The 27,139-nt window shown below is 35.2% G+C and overlaps 1 protein-coding gene across 1 annotated transcript in view; it reads left to right on the forward strand.

Annotated features, from left to right (window-relative positions):
• The window catches only part of SOX5 (SRY-box transcription factor 5), a 399,232-nt gene that overhangs the window by 320,864 nt on the left and 51,229 nt on the right, over window positions 1-27,139 (forward strand). The window contains exon 9 of the mRNA XM_027129433.1: window positions 3,501-3,647. Coding sequence (XP_026985234.1) covers window positions 3,501-3,647 — 147 coding nt within the window. The remainder of the gene's footprint in view (window positions 1-3,500; window positions 3,648-27,139) is intronic.

Below are 27,139 nucleotides of genomic sequence, written 5' to 3' on the forward strand. Positions count from 1 at the left end.
GGACTCTCAACCACTGCGCCACCAGGGAAGCCCCTCTCTACTATCCTTTAAAGTAAAATGTGAACCAGGTTTTGTTTAAACATTTTTATTTATATATAATTGCAAGTGACTATAATTATATATGTACATAATATGTAAATGAGTTCTATAGTTCACAGGATGCTTGTTACTTCAGGTGGCTTTCCAGTCCCCACAAATTTCATGCCCCTTCCCGCTCACCAAGGTCAGCCAGTGATTCTGAGATTATAGACCTCCCTCAGTACAGATACCTACATGATTCTTGATTCTGGTTTAAGAACATTTAATAAATGAAATAAAATACTAATCATCTCTAGACTTTCTTGTTTTAATATCAGTCAACGCACATCTTAATGGATAGAAAAATGGATTTAATTTTTTGAAAGGTTGAATTAAAAATAAGTCTCAGCAGCATTTAGTTTCTAAGGTGCCTACCCTTGATATATAACCAGGTATGAAAACCACTGTCAGCTTCTTTAAATCTACTGAAAATTTGTTTTAACTTGTGAATGGCCAAATTAGGTCCCAGCAGTATTAAAATTTCTGTTTTATTTTACTTGTGCAGACCCAAAGTATGTTAGATTCTCTGAGACTTGAGGCCTTTTTATGCTTCTGTAATATAATGTAAATTTAAGGAACACATATATTTGACACAAATTAAAATGTATTGAAAATAGATCTTTCCTACTTCCAAACCTTGGCAAACTAGGAAAATCAGATATGTGTGGTGGGAAATGTAATGATTGTAATGATCTGGAAATAGTGGAAAGTTAAACACAGTTGGGGAAAAGTAGGTCTATATATCAACTCTTTGCATAGAGAAAGCCAAATATGAGGAAGGGGATATGCGAGATTGGGGGGATTGAAGTGCTACTTAATGTTAGCTATACTGAATGAGGAATAAGATTATGACTTTTTCATCATTAATTACTTTAACTCTCTGTGTTTTGTAAAAATACCAGTTATTAGTATACTGTTCTAGTAAAAATATGTATTTAAATGGGCCCATGTATTTTCCAAATTTATCTTCTTTTCTACTCAAAGGAATTTTTTAGGATAATTTAACTGAGGTAAACCTTAATTTCATATTTAAAAGGTTAAAATAATGCATTTATTTGAATGAAGGAAGAACATGTATGTTTTTTTTAATTCCAAGTATATACCATTTCCTACCTTTAAATTCATGAAAGTGTTTGGGAACATATTTATACTTCTATTTCTAATAGTAGTTCTAATACTTCTTTGGAAGTTGTGAATCTATAGTGATTTATGTTTAAACATTTAATTAAATTAATTAAAATAAACATTTAATTAATTTTATGAGTGACTGGTCCATCTATTTAATTATCTAATTAATACAAATAGTCAATATTTTATCAATATTTTGAAAAAATTTTTTAATAATCAATTTCAAATTTTGAATAACTATTTTGTTCACATTTTTCCTTTTAGCTACAGAGGTTAAAATTTCCCATGTCATCTTTAGTAATTATGGAACAATTTTATATTTTGTGTATACTAAACCAGAAATATGTGTTGTTACCTTCTAGGAATAATAGGCACTGGAATCATTTTTAAAGACAAGGATATAATATACAGTACAGTGTGAAATTTACAATATGTAAAATAGTTATCCAGCCAGTATTTTAAAATACATATATTTTAAAATTCAGCACACTGGAAAAAGTTTTAATTTGCAAAGTGATATCCTGGGTTATTGGTTATTTTCTTAATGGCTTCATAAACAGTTCAGGATGATGATGGAAGAAATTACTTTGTGAATTGCAGAATTTAAGACACAGGTTTTTAACCCAAGTGTGGGAAATGCATCATTTCTGATACTTTGAAAATGGTACACTCCCACTCATCATATTTGACATCATATCCTTTTACTTTTTATGTAATCTGTTAAAGACTTATGAATTAAATCTTATTCTTTCTGATTGACTGGGGTAAGAAATAACATAATTCTAATGCATGCCAAAAAAATTTTGGGGGTGGGACAGTCATTACTGATAGTATAAATATACTTCTCTGGTGTTTCTTTTGTCTGGAATGTATCTTGCATTAGTTGACATAAAACAATAAGCTATAATTTTTAAAATAATTTTAATGTCCTGTTTTCATTTAGAACAAAGCATCTAGAAACTCTGAAAAATGTAAATGTATTTTCATGTATATAAATGCCAGTCTTCATTATTTCATTTATAGAGAGACCCAACTTATCAGAGTCTCTGACTTATCCTGAGCAGAAATTTTCTCTGAAATTTCCCTTTCAGAGAAAAACCAAGATAATCCAGAGAACTATTTCACAGCACTTTTCCTTGAGAGCTTTTTTCTTTAACATCAGTCTTTTTATTATGGAAGTTCTAGCTTGCATAGTAAATGCTATCCATGAAACCTTAAGACAAAAGAGAAATAAGAAATTGGGTTGTATTTTAAATATATATACACACACATATATATGTATATATATGTGTGTATATCTATACGTTTATTAATATTTGTATATGTATATATAAATAATTGCTTCTTCAATCAGATTTTCACAAAATGCTAAATGGAGATGAAAGAGTATTAATCTAAACCTTTGATATGACTATTTGAATCTAAAGCAACCTCCATGTTTTAAGATACTACATGATACGGCCATCATCATCAAGTAAAATTTTCCCTTATTATTAAATTGATTTGTTGAAGAATTTTTATTGGTTATTTAATAAGAATTACTATGTGATGGTTTAGTCGAAGAGTGTGTGCTTTAGATAGTATTCCTTAAAACCCTAATCCTCAAGATTATCTCAAGTTTGTCTGTGTTTATATATCATGAAGTAAAGTGGCATTCTGGCAAGCATCCAGTTAACTTTTATCAGCTGAGGTAGACTGACCCGATAATGTTCTTCAAATAGTCCCCTTCCATTCCCTCCCAGTGGCTTTTTTGTATTTCTACACAGCTAATAATCAGAAAAAAATGTTACAGGTGCCCTTTTCAGCAAGTCAAAGAAAGGAAACATACAGGGCTTGAACCCATATGGATAGTAAGAAAATTACTTGGAGTATGAAGCTTCATTCTTTTGTAACACACCGTGTAAATTTTTAAATGGTTAAAATAAAGGTATTAACCATATAGTATGATATACTTTTCCTCCACTGATGTTGGCAAAGAGTAAATACGGATGACTGTTACTTGTTTTCAGTCCCTGTATATACTGAAACTAAAATTCCTTATGTGTCATATCTGTCATTTCTCCCCTGAGAAGTAAGTCATGACAGTTGAGGTGACAGTGTCTTTCTTTAAATATTCCAGGGCACAAACAAAAAGACCCAATTGGAAAAATACCACATCTTATTATAGGTATTTTCTGAGAGGTGCATTTATTTTATTACTCAGTCCTTATTTTTTCTCTCTCCCTCTCTCTCTCTCTCTCTCTTTCTCTCTCTCTCTCTCTCTCTCTCTCTCTCTCTCTCTCTCTCTTCTGTAGCAGTTATATGCTGCCCAGCTAGCTGCAATGCAGGTATCTCCAGGAGGAAAGCTCCCAGGCATACCCCAAGGCAACCTTGGTGCTGCTGTATCTCCTACCAGCATTCACACAGACAAGAGCACAAACAGCCCACCACCCAAAAGCAAGGTACCCTTTTGAAGAAACTACATGTTTTGACATTTAGAGTGTACTTTTCATTCAGTGATATTTATTGAATATCTATTATGTGCCAGCAACTGGGCTAAACTCTAGATTTCCAAGGAAATAATAGTCTAGTAGGATCAGTAAGGAAGGTGTCCCTATAAATTTGCATACCTACATTTAGTCACTCGTTTATTCAACAAACATGCATTTATAGTAGGAAATGTGAGTGACACAAATATTTGTAAGATAAGTGTGCTGTCATCAAGAATTTTACAGTCTTATAAAACAGATACCCATCCTCTACGATACAAAGTCTTAGAAGGAGTTGCAGATAAAGTGCATTGGAAGTTATTAGGACAAAGAGATTATTACCTTCAGTGAGAGATCTGGGAAAAGTTTCCCGAAGGGGCAACTGAAATAGACCTTAATATATGAGTATGATTAGTGCATACAGAAAATGTTTTATATAAATATCAATAACTACTATTACGAGGTATAGTATAGACATAATTTTCGATGTATTATTCAGCCAATGAGATGATCGTGTACAGATAGGAAGATAATACTAGTATTAAACATAAGACTGTTTAGAAATAGTTTTGTTTTTAGAGATAAAGAAACATTTCCTGAGAGAATGTAGAAAAGGATCAGGAGAGTTTCAGGTAATTTGTTTCTTGGCTCAGAAGAAGAGAGAAGCAGAAAAATTAATTTGAATTTCTTTGTGATTTTTAAGATATTACCTAGATGATAGTATATGAATATATTAAACTTTCTGTGGAAAAAGTAAAAAGAGTAACCATAAAATAATTTTTCCTGACGTTAATCAGGGAAATAATCACACATTTTCTAACAATTAGAAAATATTAAGTAGAAAACTGATAACAGTTAATTTACCCCCAAAATAATACTGTTTTGTCTTTTGCTAAATTACCTAGAAAATTGCTTCTGCTCTTCGTTTCATGAATTCATGTTGAAATGTCTAAAGAATAATAGGCTAAGAGTAGTCACAACGGTTGAAAAAATATACAGAGAAAAAAATTAGAAAGTACTGCAAAAGAAAAAAACAATCCAAGAATTTTTTTACTCCTTCCGTAGTGCCCTGGCAGGTGCTTTTCACAGTCAGTGTATTAATCCAGAGTAGAAATTGGGAAAGAGAAGAGATGGATTGGGAAAGTGTCCTCCAGCCTCTATCTCCCCAAAACCTCCAAGTCTGTTTTTATATAGTAAGATATAAATACGTCTGGAATTGTAACTGAACCTGGACAAGGACCTTAGACCTCACCAGCAACATGTGCAAATGTATAGTGCAAAACATTGTACTTACTACTGTGATATTAGGAAACATGCGTAAGCCACTTTTAAGAGCTCTTTCTGCTGTGTAATGGACCTTGCATGTTCTGTGCTTGATGTATACCTAAGGCCTGGTCTGCTTTTCTTCATGATCACAGCAGAACATATGTTTTTAAAACTTGGTAATAATTATAACATTTATTAAATATAATTTAATTTTAAAGCAGTGATGTTTTGGTGTCTCCATGGACCAGCAGTTTCAATGTATTACATGTACAGGCTAACACTGAGGAAAATAAATAGCTGTAGCAGCATAGTCATTGTCGCACACAAGTAACTCTGTGAGGTATCATTCTGGGTTTTTTCCCATGACTTATTAATGTGATTTCACATCATGTTTTATAATGACGCTTTACATTAGGACGTTACATCTTATGATTTTATAATATATAGTTCACTTGTAAAGGACTAATGGGTTTTTCCTGGTTCCTAGAATTACTTTTTATGGTTAATATCTTCTCCCCAAATGACTTAACTCAAATAATCATGAAGCTTTTGATGTCAGCCTCATCCATTTATGCATCTGTTTATTTGTTCATGCATTCATTCATACATTCAAATGTTTATTGAGCACTTGCTACAATACTTTCTTAGGTAACCATGGCAAATGTAAAAGTGACTGAAAGTTGGCCAAGATTAGGACACTGCTTTATGAGCTATATGGTTCCAGACATTCATAGAACTCCACGGACTGGATGCAGAGATTGATTATTCAGTAATGTTAGAATTCTCCCATATTCTATGGTTTTAAACACCTCCATTTATTTAGTACTAGTAAAAAAGTGGATTGTGTTTCTATAAGCTATGATTATACTTAATTTTAAAAATATATTTATAGTTTATCGCTAAATTTCACTTTTGGAAAATTAGCCTTCATGAACTTTCTATCATATAAAGTTTAAGAAAACCATGGATGTTGTATTTTTTCCCACCTACAGTTATTATAAAATACATAAAAAGTTTAACCCAGAATAAAGTGCCCCTTTTTAAGAAACAGCCACGATTTAATAAAAATACGTCCTTTCTTTGCTCATTGTCTTCTAGCATACTGTCTGCCACCATTCTTATTGTCAGAAAAGGTGTCTTAAATGTGCTTGGTATTTTAGCTCAGCAGTAAAGTTTAGTGGGTTAAAAATAGCCAGACCAATAAATATTACTGTTGTCATTTTAATGAAGAACATAGCTAAAAAAATACAAGCAACAATAAATAAAGAGGTCCCATTTCAATACATGAATTTAGTTTCTTAGAGGCTGGAATTGACATTTATACATGGTATAATAAACATTTTGCCTTCACAAAGCCATTTTAGTTATATATAATTGTTATCATTTATTATTATATATATACATATATTTTGAAACAATCAATTCTTAGTGTCCTGGGGACATTTTCTGTGTGTTTTATTGATGGATTTTCATGTCTGTCTTACTATACAATAGAATTATTTTATTTAGCTTTGTGTTATCTGCCTACCTACCTGGCATAAGCCAAACTGATGATTTATGTTGAAAGTACCTTTATTGTACTTTCAATAGAAGAATAGAATCATAAGCCACATCTAGGTGATGATGTAAGGAAAATGATCTTATTGACAGCTGTCAAAAATCAACCATTTTCTCTGGGTTTTCTTGCCTGCCCTTCTTCCTAGATTTGCCTTTGACTCACAACTCCAGAGAAGGACACAAACAAAACTTATTTGCAATTTGCAAAAAATGGAAGGGGGGAATCAAAGGGAAGGGGCTCCAAATGACTGTAAAATTGTACAGCATGAGTCCTCTGATGCATGCTGTTTTCAATCTGCTGTGTGCCAGTTGGAGGCTTGAGGGGGTTGTGTGTGCACTAGAAAGGATAATGCTGAGAAATGATAGAGTGGCTGTGACCTCCAAGCTCAGCCTGGAAATCCAAGACATTGATTTCACTTAGCATTCCTGCTGAGAAATCTGGCGGAGTTCAGTTGTAATAAAAGAACAAGATTCTGTTCTAATGGTAATGGCGTATGACAGACATATCACTTTGTCTGTCCTCAGCACCAGAGAGAGGAGAATTGGAGAAAGGTCACCTGATCTTTCCGTGGTGTTGTACGAGTGCTGTACTGAGCTTTGAACTGCCACTTAGGAACATAATTATTTATAATAGTAAATGATAAAGAAACCTTTAGAGGACTCACAGTAACCTTCTAAAAACTGCAGACAGGAAGTGTGTACCATAAACGTGAAAACACAAAAAGAAATCTGCTCTCTTCAAAATCTGCATTGGAGAACTTGGATAGCATTGCTGGTTGAATTAGATGTCTTTAAACTTACTGTTTTGAACTGTTTTCATTAATGCCTGACATACTGTCATTGCTTAACTTTTCCTTATTTTTTATGCCTTGATTATATTATGCACAGAGACAAGAATTTGTTTTTATAATATATTTTGCCAAAGGTTGAAAAATTAAGGCTATCAGCAGGTTTTAAAAATTTCTCAGGTGTTACATAACATCTTTCTTAATGCATGTACACTTGTCTCTTTAGCACTTATTTAATTTTTTCCCCTCTGGATCCTACTCCAGGACTAATTTTTTTAATATTTAGTTCTTCAGGGATATTCTCCTAGCTCATGCATATCCTCACAGCTGAGTTTATAGCTAAATATTGATTAAAATCTTTGAAATCTTGAACTTATGTATACAAGAGATCAAGTTTAAAGGAAATTTTAGGAAGAATTCTATTTCTCATATTAAGGAAAATTATTTAAAGTCTTGTGTAGCAGTATTGGTCCTTGAATCCCATAGACAATATTGCTGCTCTGAATCTGCTTATATCCCTTAACAAATGTTTAAATTGATTTGTTTATAGTTTAGCGTTCTGCCACAGAATGGACACAATTTATTCAGTGACTTTCATTTTTGCACCACATACTTCTTTATTTTAATGGTTTTCTGCATTGTTTGCTGCAATCTTTTAAAAAAAACCCTAGATAGCCTTTCTTTTGTGATAGTAATTGATCTCTTGATAATATTTGTTTGGTAAGAATAAATTATTTCTTTTAAAAATAACAGAATCAATATCAGCCTTAAAATAGTTATCTTAGGAGGAGGAGTATTTTTACCTGGTTTCACATACAACTCACGCAATTGTTGGTAACGAATAAGCTTATAATTTCCATGTTGTCAGGAAATCCTCATATGTCGTAGATGTGCTAACCACCTGAACTTCACATTTTAAGTGTTTTGCTATTGCAAAAGTAGCCACCTCTTGGGAAAATTTTAAGTGCAACTTGTAAATACTATGAAACGTCTCTTGGTATTTGATGAAAACTTATATATTGCCTGCAGCTAACCAAGAGTAGTTAGATTGAAAAGCTGATGACAAGAGAGGATTCCTGGGTGCTTTTCTTTTAACCTTGCTCTGACCCTAGTCATACCCCTGGTCGCACTTGTGTCTCTGTCAATGACAGGAGCACATAGATTGTCCAAATCAATTTTTTTTGTTCTTTTCAAATACTTCTGGCAGTGATGTTCCCATTTGCTCAGCAGTAGCACCTGGGAGTTAGGACAAGGAAAATAAATATTTTTCCAACAAGCCAGAGAAAGCCCTAGCCAGCTGACCAGACACAATCAGATACTTTCAGGGGCAATATCCTTATACATATTGTTTCAAATTCAGAAGCAAGAAGTGGAACTGTATTGTTTTATCTGATCCTCTTTCACAGACACAGAAATGAAGATCTTTTCTGAATTGGTAGCCAGGTGCTTGTGTTAGTAATGTCAGGAGTGCCATGACTCCTCTTAGCGCACCTATTTTTTGCTATAATGGTTCCAATCACATAGTTTCATGCTAGCAAGTAAGCATTTTATCAGTACACACTGATCTACAGGGTAGAATTTTATAGTTTAATACTATAAGTCATAAACTATGGTACATGACACACAAGATTACTTAGCACTGTATGTTGGGAGTATGAGAAATCAGAGGATAATCATGATTCATCTTAACTGAAAATTAGTTCTAACAGGAGATTTAGGAAATGAAGCTTTTTTGCTAACTTTGAGACAGTGTTCTATAATGCCAGTTGGGGGAAAGGCTCACTACAAAAGTGTACATACAGCCTAACCACAACCAGGTCAAACCACCACCACACTAACTATAAAAACACTGTTTTTAATATTTGACAAAAACATCCTTTCAAGATAAAGCAAAAGACATCAAAGAGATTTCATAAGTTTGAAATGGACCAGGAAGTACTAAGGCCTCCCCAGTAGTAGTGCCATTATGAAAAATTCAGAGAGCACTGCTCAACATAATCATAACTGCAGTTAATAGTTTCACATTTTATCTGGCCATAGAAAATTTTTAGTAGTAGTAGTTGCTAGAGATGTGATTTCCAATATGTAAAAATTCCTAGAATGCTACTATTTGACTTATTTTTAGAGCTTTTCAGGTCAAGATCTCGAATAATCATTACTCAGTAAACAGGGTCAGAACTGGTCTCCAAATATAGTATTTCTAAGTAATCCACAGTGCTTAAATAGCACTAATCAGAGGCGCTTCCATTCATCTATATATGTAAGATCAAATAAAACCACGGATTCCTCCTGAAACTATTAGACCTGGTACTTTTGTAGATTTCATGTCTCCTAAAACTTCAGAACAGAACGGAATGTTAGCCTCAGCTAATTATAACCACATTTAAATTGGCCATTTTCTATTCTTATGCTTTAAACACTGTCTGGCATATCAATTAAATGCTAGAATCTCCCTAACACCTTGCTCTGTACAGCTGCTTCGTGCTTTGTTGAACAGCTATCGAACACCCCTCCTTCCCCCCGTATTTCAATATCTATGAAATAACAATTTTGTGAGCCTTTGAGATGTGATATGGATGTGTCATACTCAAGAGGTGAATTCATTTGAGAGGAATCACCCCATAGAGTTAAACCGTAAATGTGGCCCATTACCATTATCATCACTTCCTGTGTGAGACATAGTTACAGTGGGCATAACAGTCGCCCTGTCATTTTAAATAAAATAGTTTTCTTTTTGTGGCCCCTTGTTGCTAAACTGAAATATGTTAAATGAAGTGTTATCAGTAGAACCCCTGTGATGAGCCTTCTCCTCTCTGTTTCATTTGTATTCAGTTGACAGGAATCTCAAACAGCTAGGTACTTAAACAGAGGCTTTTCTGAGCACAGTGGTATTAAATGTAGGTCATTTGGTGATATATTCTTATGACTCAGAAAGCGGGGCCGGGGGAGGGGACATTTGTAACATAAAAACAATAAAAATTATAAAATAAAGAGACAGGCTAGTTATAGTGTTGGCATTTTTTTAAAGGCAAAATATACAGAGGGATTTAGGTAACATCCTTTGAATTCAGCTGGCCTGGCCTGTGTCCCCGGGTATACTGATTTTGTTTTGACAGGAACCTGTTTGGAACACAGCAGCCAGCTCTGATGAGCCATGTCAAAGCTTTTTAATAATGCAAACCATGGGGGAGACAAGAGGGTGTTGAGCATGTGCAGAGACAGGAAGACCCACACAATCACATTTTTTAAGCGGAAGTTGCCCTCTGAAATAGGTCCTATACAATGCAGATTCACCGTCCAAAAAGCGAAATGTTGAAAGCATTTTAATGTTAAAACCAGGCAGTTAAAACCTAAATAGTGTGGGGAAGAAAAACAGAACAATGTGAAAGGATGTCCCTGTATTGGGGTGGGGGGGGGGGGGGGGGGGGGCGGTGTCTAGTACAACGTCAATAAACGTCATGGCTAAATGTAAGTCATCAATACATTAGACTGAGAGAGCGAAAGTGCACTTCTGTAGTTATCTTTCCTTTTAGGGAATCATTTGTAATTTGGGCTTCCTAAAACATTCTTCAAATCAATTAAAATCCTTTCTTTTCTATCCTAAATGATTGATCAGTGCCTCATTTGAGCTATTGATTATTGACCCCTTTTCACCCCTTTAGCCTTGACCTGTACTAGAAATGCTTGAATAGAGAATTGAGAAGTGAAACCATGGAGGACCACACCTCAGATTTGATTCATTTGAATACCTTCTGCTTAATCATTCTTTCCTATTCAAAAAAATAGGAAGAATTTTAGTAGTCTCTTTAACAGAGATGCCTCAAAAAGTATAGATTTGTTTTCTACATGACAGCAAATTATTAATGTCTTATTTAGATAGATGGAAAATAGAATATATGCCTAGTTATTTGTTCAGTTTTATCAATAGATTTTTCTCTAGAGAGAACCAAGCATTCCACTAATATTTTTAAACACTATAAAATAGAGAGTAGAAAGAAAATAATACAGTAATGAAACAGATGTAAATTTGAGTCAAAAAAATAAAAAGATGTAACCTTCTAAGCTGAAGGCAGACAAGATCAAAACCAAAAGTATTCAGAAGTTTTATTTATTTAACAAATTGTATCAGCTGTTTTGCTTATAGAATTATGGAAGCTTCAGTAAGAAGGAAATGCAGAAAATATTCAGTCCAACACACAGTAACTCAGTCATGAGGTTACTTTGCCTCTGCCTAGTCCACTGCAGTGACAGAAGGAGTCCACCACTCCATGAGGTGGCATTATTTTTATTTTTATTTTTAACATCTTTATTGGAGTATAATTGCTTTACAATGGTGTGTTAGTTTCTGCTTTATGACAAAGTGAATCAGTTATACATGTACATGTTGTTCCCATATCTCTTCCCTCTTGCGTCTGCCTCCCTCCCACCCTCCCTATCCCACCCCTCCAGGCGGTCACAAAGCACCGAGCTGATCTCCCTGTGCTATGCGGCTGCTTCCCACTAGCTGTTTTACGTTTGGTAGTGTATATATGTCCATGCCACTGTCTCACTTTGTCACAGCTTACCCTTTCCCCTCCCCATATCCTCAAGTCCATTCTCTAGTAGGTCTGTGTCTTTATTCCCATCTTGGAGGTGGCATTATTTTATTCAGAGTAACTTAATGTCACAGTATTCTTATTTAAGTAGAACTGTAATCAGCTTTCCAGGATTTCAAACTATGGTTTCACTGAATGACAACTGTATTTGTTAGTAAAATAAGAGAAAACTCAACCCAAACTGGATTAAGCAAAAAGGAAATATATTCAGTCACATTAAAAAAAAATGTTATTCTGATTTCAGATGTGGTTTAATTAGGAGCCTAAACAGTATCACTTGGAATTGGTCTCTAGCCCTTAGCTCTGTTGTTTTCTCATTCTTTAAAGGACTGTCCCTTTTTAGTGTTCTGTAACACCCTATGCTTACATCTACCATTATTTATTCAACAAATATTAATGTATGCCTGTCATGTGCCAAATTCAGTTCAAGACAGAACTACAGCTACTACAGCTATGAACAGGACACTGTGTCTTCTTTAGATTCTGCAGTCTAATGGGAAATGATAAGCTATGAGTAATTAAAACGACAATTTTATATATTGGTAAGTGCTGTGAAGAAAATAAGGGTAAAAGAGTGCCTAGGGACAAGCAAGGGAATCTCCTTGAGACAGAGCTATAAGGGAAGCCCTCTCTGAGACTTAAATCATGAATAGGAAAGTACCTGCAAAGATCTGAGAAAAAGGTATTCCAAACAGGAGCAACAGCAGTTGCAGAGACTGTAATATATGAGTGAGGTTGACAAATTCAAGGTTTAGGAAATAGGCCGGGATAGCTGAAATGCAAAGAACATGAGGGAGAATAAGAAATGAAATTGGAAATGAGAAAGACCACATCAGGTAGGACTTTTTCATGTTAAGTTTTGAATTTTGTTCTAAGTGCATTCACTTTTAAAGAGAAATTATGTATTTTCCATTTGTCGTACGACTTATTAAACTCTTGTAATTATCTATTCATTGTATTCTTTTCTTAGGGTATTGTGTCTTTCAGGCAAAGGAATTTTTTTCCTTTTATCTTTTGGACCAATTAGTTAATATTTTAAGTGTCTCTACATTACTTCCCTAGAAACACTCTGGAGTTTGAGTCCTAATGACACATCCTGGACCTTGCCATTGGAGAGACAAGACAATTTAATTCAACAAATTAATTAACAAATTAATTGCTTATGATGTGTCTGTCAGAGTCCTAGGACCCAAGGATACTGGTGAACAGTGTAGATGGTTCTCTGCCCTCATGGAGCACAGTGTATGTGGTGAGGGATGTGGTGAAGGGATACAGACAGAAAAAGACAATCACATTAAAGCCTGTTAAGGGCAGCAAGTAAGCACCTGGAGTACGGATTTAACCTACACTATTTCCTGGGTTTTCTTTAGATTCACTTACTTTGTCAGGTTTTTTTCATTAGTAATATATGAAAACACACACAATTGATAGTACCTGATAACACCTATAGGAAGCAAATTGCAGGGTTGAATTTTTGGAGTGATATTTTGGTACTAACACCTAAGTATTGGTTTTTAAAAAGTCATCTTAAAAAATTATAATTGCTATATACTAGTGTTGATAAGAGTTTTAGAATTCTTATTTTACTTGATCTCTTTTGTGAGTAGGTTTACAAGTCACATGAGAAAACAGACCCTAATTTCTAATCAGATTTTTACTTTTGACATGTTTTTTTTAATTTTTGATTTTTACCCAAAACTTTATAACCCAGTGTGATTCAAGTGCAACAGACTTTTAGCTATCTTTTAAAAAAAATCAGTGAAAAATGTGCTATAGTCTCAAAACAATTACAACAGGGCAGTTTTAAAATTATGAAGAGCGTTATTTTCATCATTGGGATAAACTTGCTTTGAGAGGACAACATTCTTTCAAAATCAGCCACACATTCTCTCTCTTACTGCCTGTCTCTCCCTGTCTCCTTTCCTCCATCTGTCCCTCCCTCTCCTCCCCTCTTCCCTTCTCCCTTCCTCCAGTTACAAGCTTTATTAAAGTCACACTTTTTGTCATATAAACAAACATGCAATGCCACCCACTTAAAAAAAGCTTTTATAAAGCTTATTAAAACTTCTATAAATAATGTGATTATTTTCTTGTTAAAACTCATTATATGATTTATTTAAGCATGTACATTCACAATGCATTTAAAATCCTATTTGTTTTACTTATATTGAGTTTATATACAAAGTTCTAATGTATCTATTTTGTTGTATTATATTCCATGAAGAAGGATTCCTTTTTAGTTATACCTCTTCTCACATTTTCTCATGCACATACAATATGGTAGTGGCATTAATTGCACAAAGTTAACTTAAGGAGAAAGAGAGACTATTTTAATCCAGAGCTGTCTAAAAAGTTATAAAATAGTGAACTCCATCATCATTCTTGCAGTTTCTCATTTCTTCTAATAATCAACTAAAGAACACAGTCATTCTTAATTATAGTTTTTTGAACAAAGACCAGAAAAGAAAATGTGTAAATTGATTAGTATTAAATGTGGGGGGAAAAATGCCTTCATCATATGCACAGTGCGTGGTGTAATTCACATTGACTGTGAATTATTGTCTAGAGCAGGGGTCCCCAAACCCCGGGCTGCGGACTGGTATCAATCTGTGGCCTGTTAGGAACCGGGCCGCAAAGCAGGAGGTGAGCTGCGGGCGAGCTAATGAAGCTTCATCTGCCGCTCCCCATCGCTCCCCATCGCTCGCGTTACCACCTGAACCATCCCCCCAACCCCTGTCTGTGGAAAAATTGTCTTCCATGAGACCGGTCCCTGGTGCCAAAAAGGTTGGGGACTGCTGGTCTAGAGTCTACTTAATATGATCAGAGGAGCTTGCAAGCATACATTCCTTATCTCACGTATCTTCAAGTTGGAGAACAGGGGGATACAGAATAGGATTCAAAATATAGAACAGCTCTTGTTTTTGTTTTTGTTTTTTTGAAATAGGGAACAATCTTAGAATTCTCTTATTTTACTTGAAAATAGATTTGAAATTTTTTCTATACTGAAATCAGAATTTTGCTCACGAAAATTTTAATCATAAATATTAAATTTGAAAAGTACATTCTTAATGACTCAGAATATTGAATATTGCTAAGAACTTGTTTAACAGAGTGCTGCTTGGAAAGCAGCATGTCTAAAAATGCAAGTGTCTAAATATGAAAAGCTAGCAATTTTCCTTAACCTGAATCACGTACTTAGGTGTCCTCAGGTTCTCAAGGGAAGAATGTACCCCTTTCCTAGTCCTGGACCTCCTTGTAGATAATATAATTGGATGCTTCTTAGAATTCTATCCCCCTCCCTTTGTGAGCTTCAGGACTTACAATTGCAATATCCCACAGCTTTTAGCACTCGTACTTCCAACTATGGACTAGCTGATTCCATAGGGTGACTTTTACAGAACCCAACCGTTCATCCTTTATGATTTTGGTTTTTCAAAAGAATAAGGATGAGATCTCTAAATTTAGAGCAGAATGAAGACCAGAATTCTTACTTTACAGGTTTTACATTACCAAAATAATATGAAAGAAAAAAAAGTATACTTAAATAGAAAAAACAGTATATTCCCCCAAATTGTTTGCCAATACCAGAAAAGACTAGAAACCTTACATTTTCATAAAACCACAAAATATTTTTTATTAAAGCTCTGTTAGATTTCTTTGCAAGACCAGTTATCAGTACTGAGATTCCATATGAGACCTTCATTTAAATTGGGCCTTTCAATAACCAAAGAATCTTATTTTTTCTAGTTTATTATATAATTTGAGCTATTATGGTTTGTTGTGCAATTTTGATGACTTTTGGCAGTGTAGATATTTCATAATAGGAGAAAAAGAAATTGAGACCAAAAATAGAAAGGATGAAGTACTGCAAAAAATTTTCTCTTGTGGTATTTCCAGTAGTACTTAAAATAACATAAGGAAAAAATGCTGTTGTGAAGTATGTACAAAAGCATTATGACAGCAGTAGGAATGTCCTTAAATAGGTACAGATTTTTGTTTTCTATACTTCTCCGTGTAACTCTTTTGAGGATCAAAGTTTCATTTTAAGTCTGCGGGAGCTCAATATTCAGGTCAACCCTATATAAATACAGGGCAAGACAAAAATTTTGGGTCAAGTGATGGAATTTTTAGCGCCGGTTTTTATGCAGATAGTGCTGTCATTTATCTAAAAAATGATGGTTCTGATACAATTTTAAGAGAACCTCTGGGTAGTTTTTGTTTGATTTGGTTTTGCTTGTCTTTTTCTATTAGCATACACAGAGTTGCAGTGAACTGGAATTCTGATCTGTTGTATCTGGGACCATAATTTATGGACTTGCAACAAACTAAATGAAGGAAAGATCAATTCCATAAGATTAATCATATTACAAACACTTTCTTTACCCATTGAATTTTAAGTGGCTGCCCCATAATATGCAGTCGATAAATGTTTACTAGATTAAATGTTTATATTATACTACTCAATCTTAATATGAATTGAAACCTTAGTTATCACTATCTGTGATATAGTCTTCACTATATGTCTATTTTTGCAATTAAATATATTAATACAACATTATCTAAGATCATGTATCTGTATACGTTTTCTGTTATTATTTCAGTCATATATTCTTAGCTATTGTCAGGTGAACTTTTGGGCCTTTGGTGTTACCAAGTTATGTTCTAGAATTCTGGGCATCTTAAATAAAACATTAAGGAGTTTAATGAGACAAAAAGGAATATTTTTAAAAGTTTTAAAAAATATTCTTTCAAAATGTATTTTGAAATGAATTCTATTTTTAAAAACAAGATCCACGTAGAATGCACAGTTAATAAAATATGATTTATCCTAAATGAGATATCTTCTAGTGGGAAAATAGGAATAAGAATGTCTGCCTTCGGAAAGAGATATATCAATAGACTTGACATTTTGCTTGAAACAATGCTATATGTTTGTTCACTGTTTTACATAATTTTTAAAATATCATGTAATGACTATGTTATTCATAAATGAAGCTTCTTAGAGTCACTCTTAGAAGATGTCAATACTGAGGTTTGTTCAATAACCACCTTTTTAGCACCTATAATATACTGGACACTGGTAGAATAAAAAAGAACAATAATTAACACTGTACAGTGTAATGGGGAAGGCAGCAAATAAACTAACAATTAAAATACTGTGGGCTAAGTAATAATCGAAGAATAATATGGAGAAACGGAAAAAAGTTCTCAACACAACCTGGGGAGAAATAGGAAGATAAGGAAAGGCTTCCAGAAGGTGTGCCATTTACATGGTTTTTGAAGGAAAATGAGACAACCTGTGCAAAGATGTGTAGGAATGGAAGAGTAGAGTGTGGGAGTTCATCTGAATTTTAAAGATATAAGGTTTACAGTAATGCATCTCTAGAACTTTGGGAGTGAACTTAAGAAGAATGAAAATGTAAAGATAAAAATGTCTAAAAGAGGAAGTCTAACCATCTTCCCTTGGCATTCTCTAATCTAGCCCCACTTACCTCACTAGCCTAAGTTATTCTACTTTTCTCCCAATCTCAGCAATTTGTGCTCCAAATGAAATCACTTCCTCATGTATCATGTTATTTCACCTCTTTTTGCCTATGTTTGTGCCACTCTACCTCTCTGGAATGCTTTTGCCCTCTTCATTCCACTTTTCCCTCTTGCCTGGCACCAACTCATAAGACATATGTCCACTGTCACCTCTATGTGGAATTGGCTATTCCATCATATGTGACCACACTACATAGACACGTACTCCTTGTATAGCATCACAGCACCTGTATAACTGCACTTGCCTTCCCTTGTATGACTGTGAATCCCTTGATGGTAGGGAGTATATCTTATTCATCCTTAGCATCCGGTGTAATGCTTGACATATAATCATTGCTCTAGTTCTTTTAGAAGAATAAACAAACAAACAAATAAACGAGCCAACTGTGGAAGTAAGCCAAGATACTATGTTCAAAAATATGACTGAGTTTGGGACCCCTTACATGGAAGCATCAAAGATCCTCGGCTTGAGGATAATCTCAATGCAGCGTGAGCGGAATACAGTTGTACCTAAGAAAAGTAAAACAGTGCTGTTGTACTATGCAGAAAGACCATATGCACAGAAAGGTTATGGAACCTAAAAGTAAGGTTTGTTATTGTTTATCCTGTCAGTCTAGGTGAGATACACTGGATTTAGGAAATATGAGTGTTCTGATCATTCAAGAGACATCGTATGTAATGAAGCATACATAATCTACTAGTCCTTACTATGGTCTGAGTGAAGTACAGTCATCCCTTGGTATCCACAGGGGATTAGTTCCAGGACCTCCTTGGATACCAAAATCGACGGATGTTCGAGCCCCCTATGTAAAATGGTGTAGTACAGTTGGCCCTCTGTATCAACTGCAGTTGGTTGAGTCCGTGGATGTGGAACCCAGGGATACGGAGGGCCAACTATACTCACTACTTCTTCGGCCCTGATTCTGATAGTGAAATTTGCATTTCGAGGTATCTTGAAATTAAAAGAAGAATACCTTAAAAAATTCAGCAATATTTTGGTCAGGTCTAAATTAATTAATTGACATTCTGACTTATATATTAGCCTCATGAGTTTGTTTACTATGAGTACATCTTCAAGGGAATGGCCTCCCTTATGTATGTTGACAGATTGAGAGTGTGCAGAGGGCTTCCCTGGTGACGCAGTGGTGAGCCTGCGCGTCTGGAGCCTGTGCTCCGCAACGGGAGAGGCCACAACCGTGAGAGGCCCACGTACAGAAAAAAAAAAAAAAAGAGAGCAAAAAAGAAATGAAAGACATAGGCTTATACTAATATAAGCTACTTTTGTTATATTGTTTAACTGACAGTTCAAGTAAAGTCTTAGGAGGGAAATTTAAAATTTTTCTCTCTTACTTTTGTAAGATTATCTTCCTCTGCTTCTCTTTTAGGCTAATCAATCTACTCAAGTATGGCAGAGAAATAGTTCACCTATACATTCATTTGCTTATATTATATATAAACATTATTGATATTTTATATAAACATATATATATTCCATTCTTTACTACAGTAATCAAGAATGCAGATTCATTTTATTTGGCAATCTAATGACCTAAAGCAACATTCAAAATAAAGTCGAATCTAAGGTAAATGCACTCATTCTTTCTCCTTAGTTCAGTTTAAAAGATATCATCAAAACTCTTATGTAATGATATCATTACAATTGCTATATAAAATCTTTTATGCCATCCAGACTGTGGAATGTATTATTCTCTTAATGTTATGGGTTGGGAAAAATTAAACAGGAGGCATTACAGCTGAGTTTCACTACGCATTATTTTAATTGACTATTTCTTAAATGAATATCTGATAAATCAATCTTGCAATTCCTCATGCTTCACGACATGCTTAACTCAATACAGACACTTAAGAATCATTATGCTGTGAGAGCCTTAATACAAATTTGAGATCATTATAGTTAAAATCAGACTCTTACCTGATGCTCAATTCTAAGCCTTTTCATGTTTATTGAATTTTCTTTGGACTATACCTTCAATTTAATATTATAACAATGATAGGCAGAATATATAATCAAGCTAAGCATCTTCAATATGTTGAGAAAAAATTATTTTGTCTCCAGGGTACAACATAAAAACTGGCCTTAACTGCCATTCTATATAAATAATCCTCAACCCTTAGAATTTTTTAAAGACATCAGTTCCCTCCTGGTCACTGCCATGAAGACAAAGAATGCCTCAATGACTCTATCGAGATTATCATTAAAATAAAAGGATATTTGGAGACATCAGCTATAAATCACTATAAAATGGCCTGTGGGTAACCTTTGACACAACTCATTTGAAATAAACCTGGGATGGATTCATAGCCGTTGGTCAGGCCATTAGGTGGGCTAAAGGTCTTTTCCATCCTCTCTTTCATTTCTTGTAATATTAGTTCCTCTCTAAATGACTGGGCAGCATTTGGATATATATAAATTGACATATGTTTTATGTTGAAATAAAATAAGTCCACTTAAATAATAGTGTTGCGGATGTTTATGGCATTTACTTGAAATATGTACTCTTTTGATGTATAATTTAGATACATGAATACATTTGGAATTTACTTGTAGCTATTTTGTTAAAATATTTCATGATATGATATTATAAATTTTTTGCAAGGGCCCAGATTAATATTATCCAAATTGAGCTCTTAATGATCCCTATCATAATGAGGTATAAAAATCTCTTCAGAATTAAGAAGAAACTGCAAGTTATTAGTCTGATTTTTCAAAGAAATTGCTTAACAATTTTTTCCCTGTTGGCATTTAGATAAGAGGCAGCTCTGAAAAGTTGCCTAGACTTAATGGCCCAGTGACTTGGGTTTGAGTCCGAAGCTTAATAAAGTTATGACTATTGGCAAATCTTTGAATATCTCTAACTTCAGTTTCTTCATCTGTGAAGTGAGATTGATAATATCTCACACTCTTGCTGTGAGACTTAAAGTAAGACAAAATGTATGAGGATGCTTTTGTAACCTGTAAAGTTTAGTTGTCAGGGAGTAAATTGAATAGTATTAGAAAATCAGCATTAAAAATGAACAGATATAAAAGTATTCAAATTATTTTAAATAGTATATGGATTATTAAGCTTACTAAATGTACTTTTATATATTTTATGATATTTAATTGACTCTCCCCAAATATTTATGTAACAATAGTGTACAGAATTATTAGCATTTATTTCTTCTTTGGAACTAGCTCTCTTTTTTTAATGTAAATTTATTTATTTATATATTTATTTCTGGCTGCATTGAGGCTGCATGCAGGCTTTCTCTAGTTGCGGCGAGCCAGGGCTACTCTTCGTTGCGGTTCACGGGCTTCTCATTGCGGTGGCTTCTTCTCTTGTTGTGGAGCACAGGCTCTAGATGCACAGTCTTCAGTAGTTGTGGCTCACGGGCTCAGTAGTTGTGGCTCGTGGGCTCTAGAGCGCAGGCTCAGTAGTGGTGCACAGGCTTAGTTGCTCCACGGCATGTGGGATCTTCCCGGACCAGGGCTCGAACCCATGTCCCCTACATTGGCAAGTGGATTCTTAACCACTGAGCCACCAAGGAAGTCCCGAAACTAGCTCTCTTGATGACAAAATGGCTTTATAAAATCAGCATTTCTTTTGGAGTAGGGAGAAGTTCCCAGGTAAAAATTGCATAATTTTTGTATTCAATTAGGCATATACCATGCCTTTTGTTTTATTAACTCTCTAATAGGTTAATTAGGAGAAAAGGAAAAAGGAAAAAAATACTTTGTCAGTCACAATTAGAAAATAATTGCTTTTGATGAATATCTCAGGGAAGGGAAAATAATCTTTATTTCTGGTAATAATCATCTAGTCCCAAGTAGCAAATTTTATAGGACTAAGTGTTCTAAGAGCTCATGCCCTTGACACCTTTCTGTGTTTTCAAACTCTTCAGAAAATGAGGTGTCAGGATCAACAGAATAAGGAAATGATAACCTTTTGAAAAAGTTCTGAAAATTGCATTTAATTTAAATATCTAAGATCCAAAATCCAAATCCCAGTCCTAGACTAGTGAATCAACCACATTTGTGACAAAGTTTGGTCTAAATAATCTAGACTAAATAAAATACAGGTTTTTTTCAGAAGAATTTCTTTCATGGCACTCTTTTAGATTAATCACAATCATATTTCTTTAAATGTAGTTGGCCTTTAAACAACATGGGTTTGAACTGCATGGGTCCACTTATGCAAAGGTTTCTTTCAACAAATACATTGGAAAGTTTTTTGGAGATTTGTGACAATTTGAAAAAACTTGCAGACAAACTGCATAGCCTAGAAATACTGAAGAAATTAAGAAAAAGTTAGGTATGTCATGAATGCATACAAATATATGTACATATACATATACATACAAATGTATATGTACATACATACAAAATATGTGTTAATCAACTGTTTATGTTATCTGTAAGGCTTCCAGTCAACAGTAGGCTGTTAGTAGTTAAGTTTTGGGGGAGTCAAAAGTTATACTCAGATTTTCGACTGTGCAAGGGGGTCACTGCCTCAAACCCCCAAGTTGTTCAAGAGTTAACTAACTGTATTACAATTTTCTAGCAGCTTCCATAGCCTTAAACTGTTGTGTCGTTTAGTGTCTATATATTGCTTCACCAACTGGAATATAAATTCCTTCTCCCCCATGACTAGCACAGTTGGGAATAATTTCTAAAAAGATGCTTATGGAACAAATTAAAGAATAAACCTATCACATGAGAAAAAAAAAAAAGACCAGGGCAAATAGGACAACTCTTCTAAATCTATATTCAGAAAGGAAGATCACTAATACTGCTCTTAATCTGACGGGTGAAAATTGCTCTGGGTTAAGATAAGTGGGAGTGAGAGAAATGAGTTTTGCATTTACGTTTTATTTTTACTTATCTTTGGACTTTTAATCCTTTGTTTTCAATGACCGCCCCTTGTCCTCTGCAATGAATGGAGTGAAAAAGAGTTGTAGTTTGGATGTACTGACCTAGTAAAGTTTCAGGTCAAATTAATAGGAAGGGGCTTCCCTGGTGGTGCAGTGGTTAAGAATCTGCCTGCCAATGCAGGGGACACGGGTTCGAGCCTTGGTCCGGGAAGATACCACATGCCGCAGAGCAACGAAGCCCGTTCGCCACAACTACTGAGCCTGTGCTCCAGAGCCCGCGAGCCAGAGCTACTGAGCCTGCGCACCACAACTACTGAAGCCTGTGTGCCTAGTGCCCGTGCTCCACCACAAGAGAAGCCACCGCAATGAGAAGCCCATGCACCGCAACAAAGAGTTGTGCACCCATGCAGCAGCAAAGACCCAACATAGACATACATACGTACATAACATTTAAAAAAAATTAATAGGAAGCCTGTCACTAAGAAGTTCCTAACAGTGGCTCTGTTAGGTGACATCTCTGAGTAGAAATCAGTGAGTCCCAGAGATGTCAAGGCTTCAACCCTAAGGGCAAAAAGAAAAAGGAGCAAAGTTCTGAAGACTGGGAAGAACCCTGAAATTCAAGTGGTGGGAATTCATTTGAAGAGATTCAAATATGGAGAGAAACCTTATGGTGGTGCATATGCTCCTATTTTGATATTCACTAGTCAAAATGACATTTGCATTGTATGTAGATGTAAGAATTTTTAAAATACTTTATGAAAAAAAAAAGGAAGAAACAGAATTTATCAAGAGTTAGTCAGTGATTAAACTTAACTGTCCATGTAATTATATATTAGTTAATATTTAGTATTTTTTCTATTCAAAGTATATGTGGGTAATAAAAGACAATTAATATACTAATGCCTACCCCCAAGTAAGTTGTACTCTAAAGAGTGGGAGTACTCAGCTAATCCGTAAAGATCCCTTTGAAGAGTAAGGTCTTCTTAATCTATTTAAAATCTGATTATTTTGCCATCAACAATTCAGGAAGACAACTAATGCAATAAAATGAAATACAGTGGGATGATCGTTATAGTCACTAATAATAGGGTGCTGCCTTAGTCTTCCCTAACCTTCTTGCTTTATGTTTCATTCACTGTCAAATCCATTGCGCACACACATACTCATACGCCCAGACACACGTGTGCACGTCCATCCTTCCCCAGAGTTCTGTACCTTAGACGATTTGGCCCTTTCTCAAGTCTCCCCAAAATACACCCATACAGTGGTTAACTGTCATAACTGTATTAAACATGAAACAGTCAGTCAGAGTGGGGTCACCAGACTGTTGGGGATTTGTGCCCATTAGAACCTATACGTGCATGTGGGGGAATTGGAGATGAGGACTTGGATTTAATTAGTTAGAGTTAGTATTAAATGACTTACGTATGACTGTGCCTTCTATTTATTCTCCTTTTTTCTCCTGGGTTGGCTATTTAAAGATGATCTACGGGGAGGGGAAAGCGTGGGGTGGGACAAGGTGAGAGAGTGGCATGGACATATATACACTACCAAATGTAGAATGAATGGTTGGAAGCAGCTGCATAGCACAGGGAGGTCAGCTCGGTGCTTTGTGACCACCTAGAGGGGTGGGATAGGGAGGGTGGGAGGGAGACGTGAGAGGGAGGGGATATGGGGATATGTGTATACATATGGCTGATTCACTTTGTTATACAGCAGAAGCTAATGCATCATTGTAGAGCAATTATACTCCAATAAAGATGTTGAAAAAAAAATTTTTTTTAAATAAGTAAATAAAGATGATCTATCTGCTTGTAACCAGACCAAACTTTTCCCAGGATCTTCAAAAATGTAAATCCCTAAAACATTGAATCCCCAGATATTTTTTAAGGAATTTTTTTTAGCCCTCTCAGTATTCCAAGTATTCTATTTTGTTTTGTTGCAAGATCAACTCATTCTTTTCACAGTTTTGTGAGTGTTTCCTCCCCCTGAATAATAGGCCTCCATGTGATATAACTACCTCTGCTTTGTGTGACCCCAGTGGGACAAAGAGTCTACACTCATTTGTATTGGTGTTGTTTATATTGTTCTGCTGTTCTTTTGGTGTTAATTCCTTTTGTAGATTGAGGTAGAGAGGTTGGTTCTGTACATTCAGGTACAGGTAGAAGTACCATCCCCACCACAGAGGTGGTAGTAGAATTTGATCAGTGTGGCTTCTACTTCCTTAAATTTCATGTTGTGAATCTGTATTGCTCTGAGGACTTCTGCTTTTTTGCATGTGAATCCATTCCAACATCTGATAACTTTGGAGCTCTTGGGGTTTTTTTCACATATATTCAAGTGGAGCTAACAGAAAAGTAACAGTGACAAATGCTTTCTAATTATTAGTTTAAGGGCTGGTCAGGTGGTGCCAAGAAAACACTTAATTCTTCTTGTACACGGAATGACCAACTCTAATTTCTCTAAAAGCATTTTCTAAAAGCTTTTGGAGATTTAGAGTTTAATAAAAGGAACTGGTATGATTATTAACATCAACTCTTACTGCTCTGTGTTTTCTTTTAGCCTCTTGGTAGAAGAACTGTAAATCATTTTAAAAGATAATAGCAGTCATCCAGATGTAATGAATACCACAGGACAAAATAACAATTATTATTAGGAATTTGAAGCTGTCCAGGGACCAGAGGTTAAACAAAGGTGAATCTGAAACACCATACACTTTATACTGTTTCGTGTTATCACTGTTCTCATCAAATATTATTGTTGACACTTGTATTCCTCCTGTTCTTCTCCTTTTCAAATAGTTCAGAAAATTTACTCTGCAGAATTTCTGTGAGTGGGTTTTCATTTGGTATTGTGAGCTAAAGATCTTCCCATATGACACTCCTCTAAGTAAATGTACAGAAACTATATTTCTACAGTTTATTTTTAGAACGTTTTGAAAATAAAAAGTAGCAGTTAGATAGAGAGTTTATCTAAAATTAAAGTCTCAAAAGCTGAGTTAGAAATGTTCAAGAGAAGGGAGAGGAAATATTAAAAGAGAAGGAAAGAAAAAGGAGAAAAGAATGACAACTAGCTCTCAAAATACATAAAACTGAGGAAGATTCATGAAATGTATTCACATATTATGGTTGAAGAATGAGGAACAAGTATTTTTCCAGGAGTCAAAGTGAGGTCTTGGTAAAAAATGCTTTGGAATCATATAAGAACTTAACATATATTGGCTACAGTCTTCTCTTTTAGAGGATGGATTCAGTATTGCTGCCTCACAAAATATCCCCAAATTTAGTGACTTCAGACAACAAACACTTATCTCACACAGTTTCTGTGGGTCATGAATTTGAGAGTAGATTACTTGGGTGGATCTGGCTAAGAGTCTCCTGTGGTTGCAATCAAGTTGTCAACTGAGGTTAGTCATTTGAAAGCTTGTCTGGTACTGGTATATTCACTGGGGTTGCAGTCATTTGAAAACTTGACTGGTGCTAGTATATCCACTTGCGAAGTGGCTTACTCACATGCCTAACTAGAAGTCCTGGTTATTGGCAGGAGGCCTCAGTTCCTTGCCAGGTGGATCTCTCCATTGGTTGTTTGTTGTGTCCTCACAACATGGCAACTGACTTACCCCTGAGGGTGATTTTGTCCCTCAGGAAACATTTGGCAGTGTCTGGCTATAATTTCGGTTGCTGCAACTTGGACAGGAGTGCTACAAGCATCTACTGGTTGAGGCCAGGGATACTGCTAAACATTCTGCAATGCACAGGACAGTCACTCACAACAAAGAGTTATTCAGCCGAAAATCAATAGTGCTGAAGTTGAGAAACCCTGCCACCCCAGAGCAAGTGATTCAAGAAAGAGGAAAGTAGAAGCTGCAATGTCTTTTATGACCAAGCATCAGGAGTCAAACTGTCATTTCTGCAGTATCCTGTTGGTTATGTAGATCAGTCCTATTCACTGTGGGAGGGGAATACACAGGGGAATACCCGGAGGCAAGAATTACTGGGTGGGGGGGAGCATCGTGGAAGCTGGCTATCACAGAAGAACTTTGTGTGTAGAAAGAATGACATTATTTGGTTTAGAAATTTCAAAGAAATTATTTCGTTAAAAAATGAATGTGAAATATTACCGATATTCCGGAAGCCACAATCTTTCCTCTCCTTGTTTTCAAGTATATGTATGGGTGTCTTTGTGGGTATAATATACAGTTTTGAGGCTTTAAATCAATGAAGTCAGAAAACAAGGAAAATAATCTATCAAGGTATTAACGGGGAAAGAACAGGAGGCATTTTAAACAACAAATTAAGTGATGAATATGTTTTGAACACCTTTAAATTAATTAAGGGCCAACAGGATAAATGTAAAAGCGATGTGTAATTACCACATTGAAGCAAATGTTCCCCAACTACACTGCTAACGTACACGTTTTTGGGTTTTTTTTTTACATCTTTATTGGAGTATAATTGCTTTACAATGGTGTGTTAGTTTCTACTTTATAACAAAGTGAATCAGTTATACATATACATATGTTCCCATATCTCCTCCCTCTTGCGTCTCCCTCCCTCCCACCCTCCCTATCCCACCCCTCCAGGCGGTCACAAAGCACTGAGTTGATCTCCCTGTGCTATGCGGCTGCTTCCCACTAGCTATCTATTTTACGTTTGGTAGTGCATATATGTCCATGTCTCTCTCTCACTTTGTCACAGCTTACCCTTCCCCCTCCCCATATCCTCAAGTCCATTCTCTAGTAGGTCTGTGTCTTTATTCCTATCTTACCCCTAGGTTCTTCATGACATTTTTTTTTCTTATATTCCATATATATGTGTTAGCATACGGTATTTGTCTTTCTCTT

This window comes from Aethalodelphis obliquidens, unplaced genomic scaffold, assembly GCF_003676395.1.
Source record: "Aethalodelphis obliquidens isolate GAN/ISIS:26980383/991018 unplaced genomic scaffold, ASM367639v1 scaffold36, whole genome shotgun sequence".
NCBI classification, from domain to species: Eukaryota; Metazoa; Chordata; class Mammalia; order Artiodactyla; family Delphinidae; genus Aethalodelphis; species Aethalodelphis obliquidens.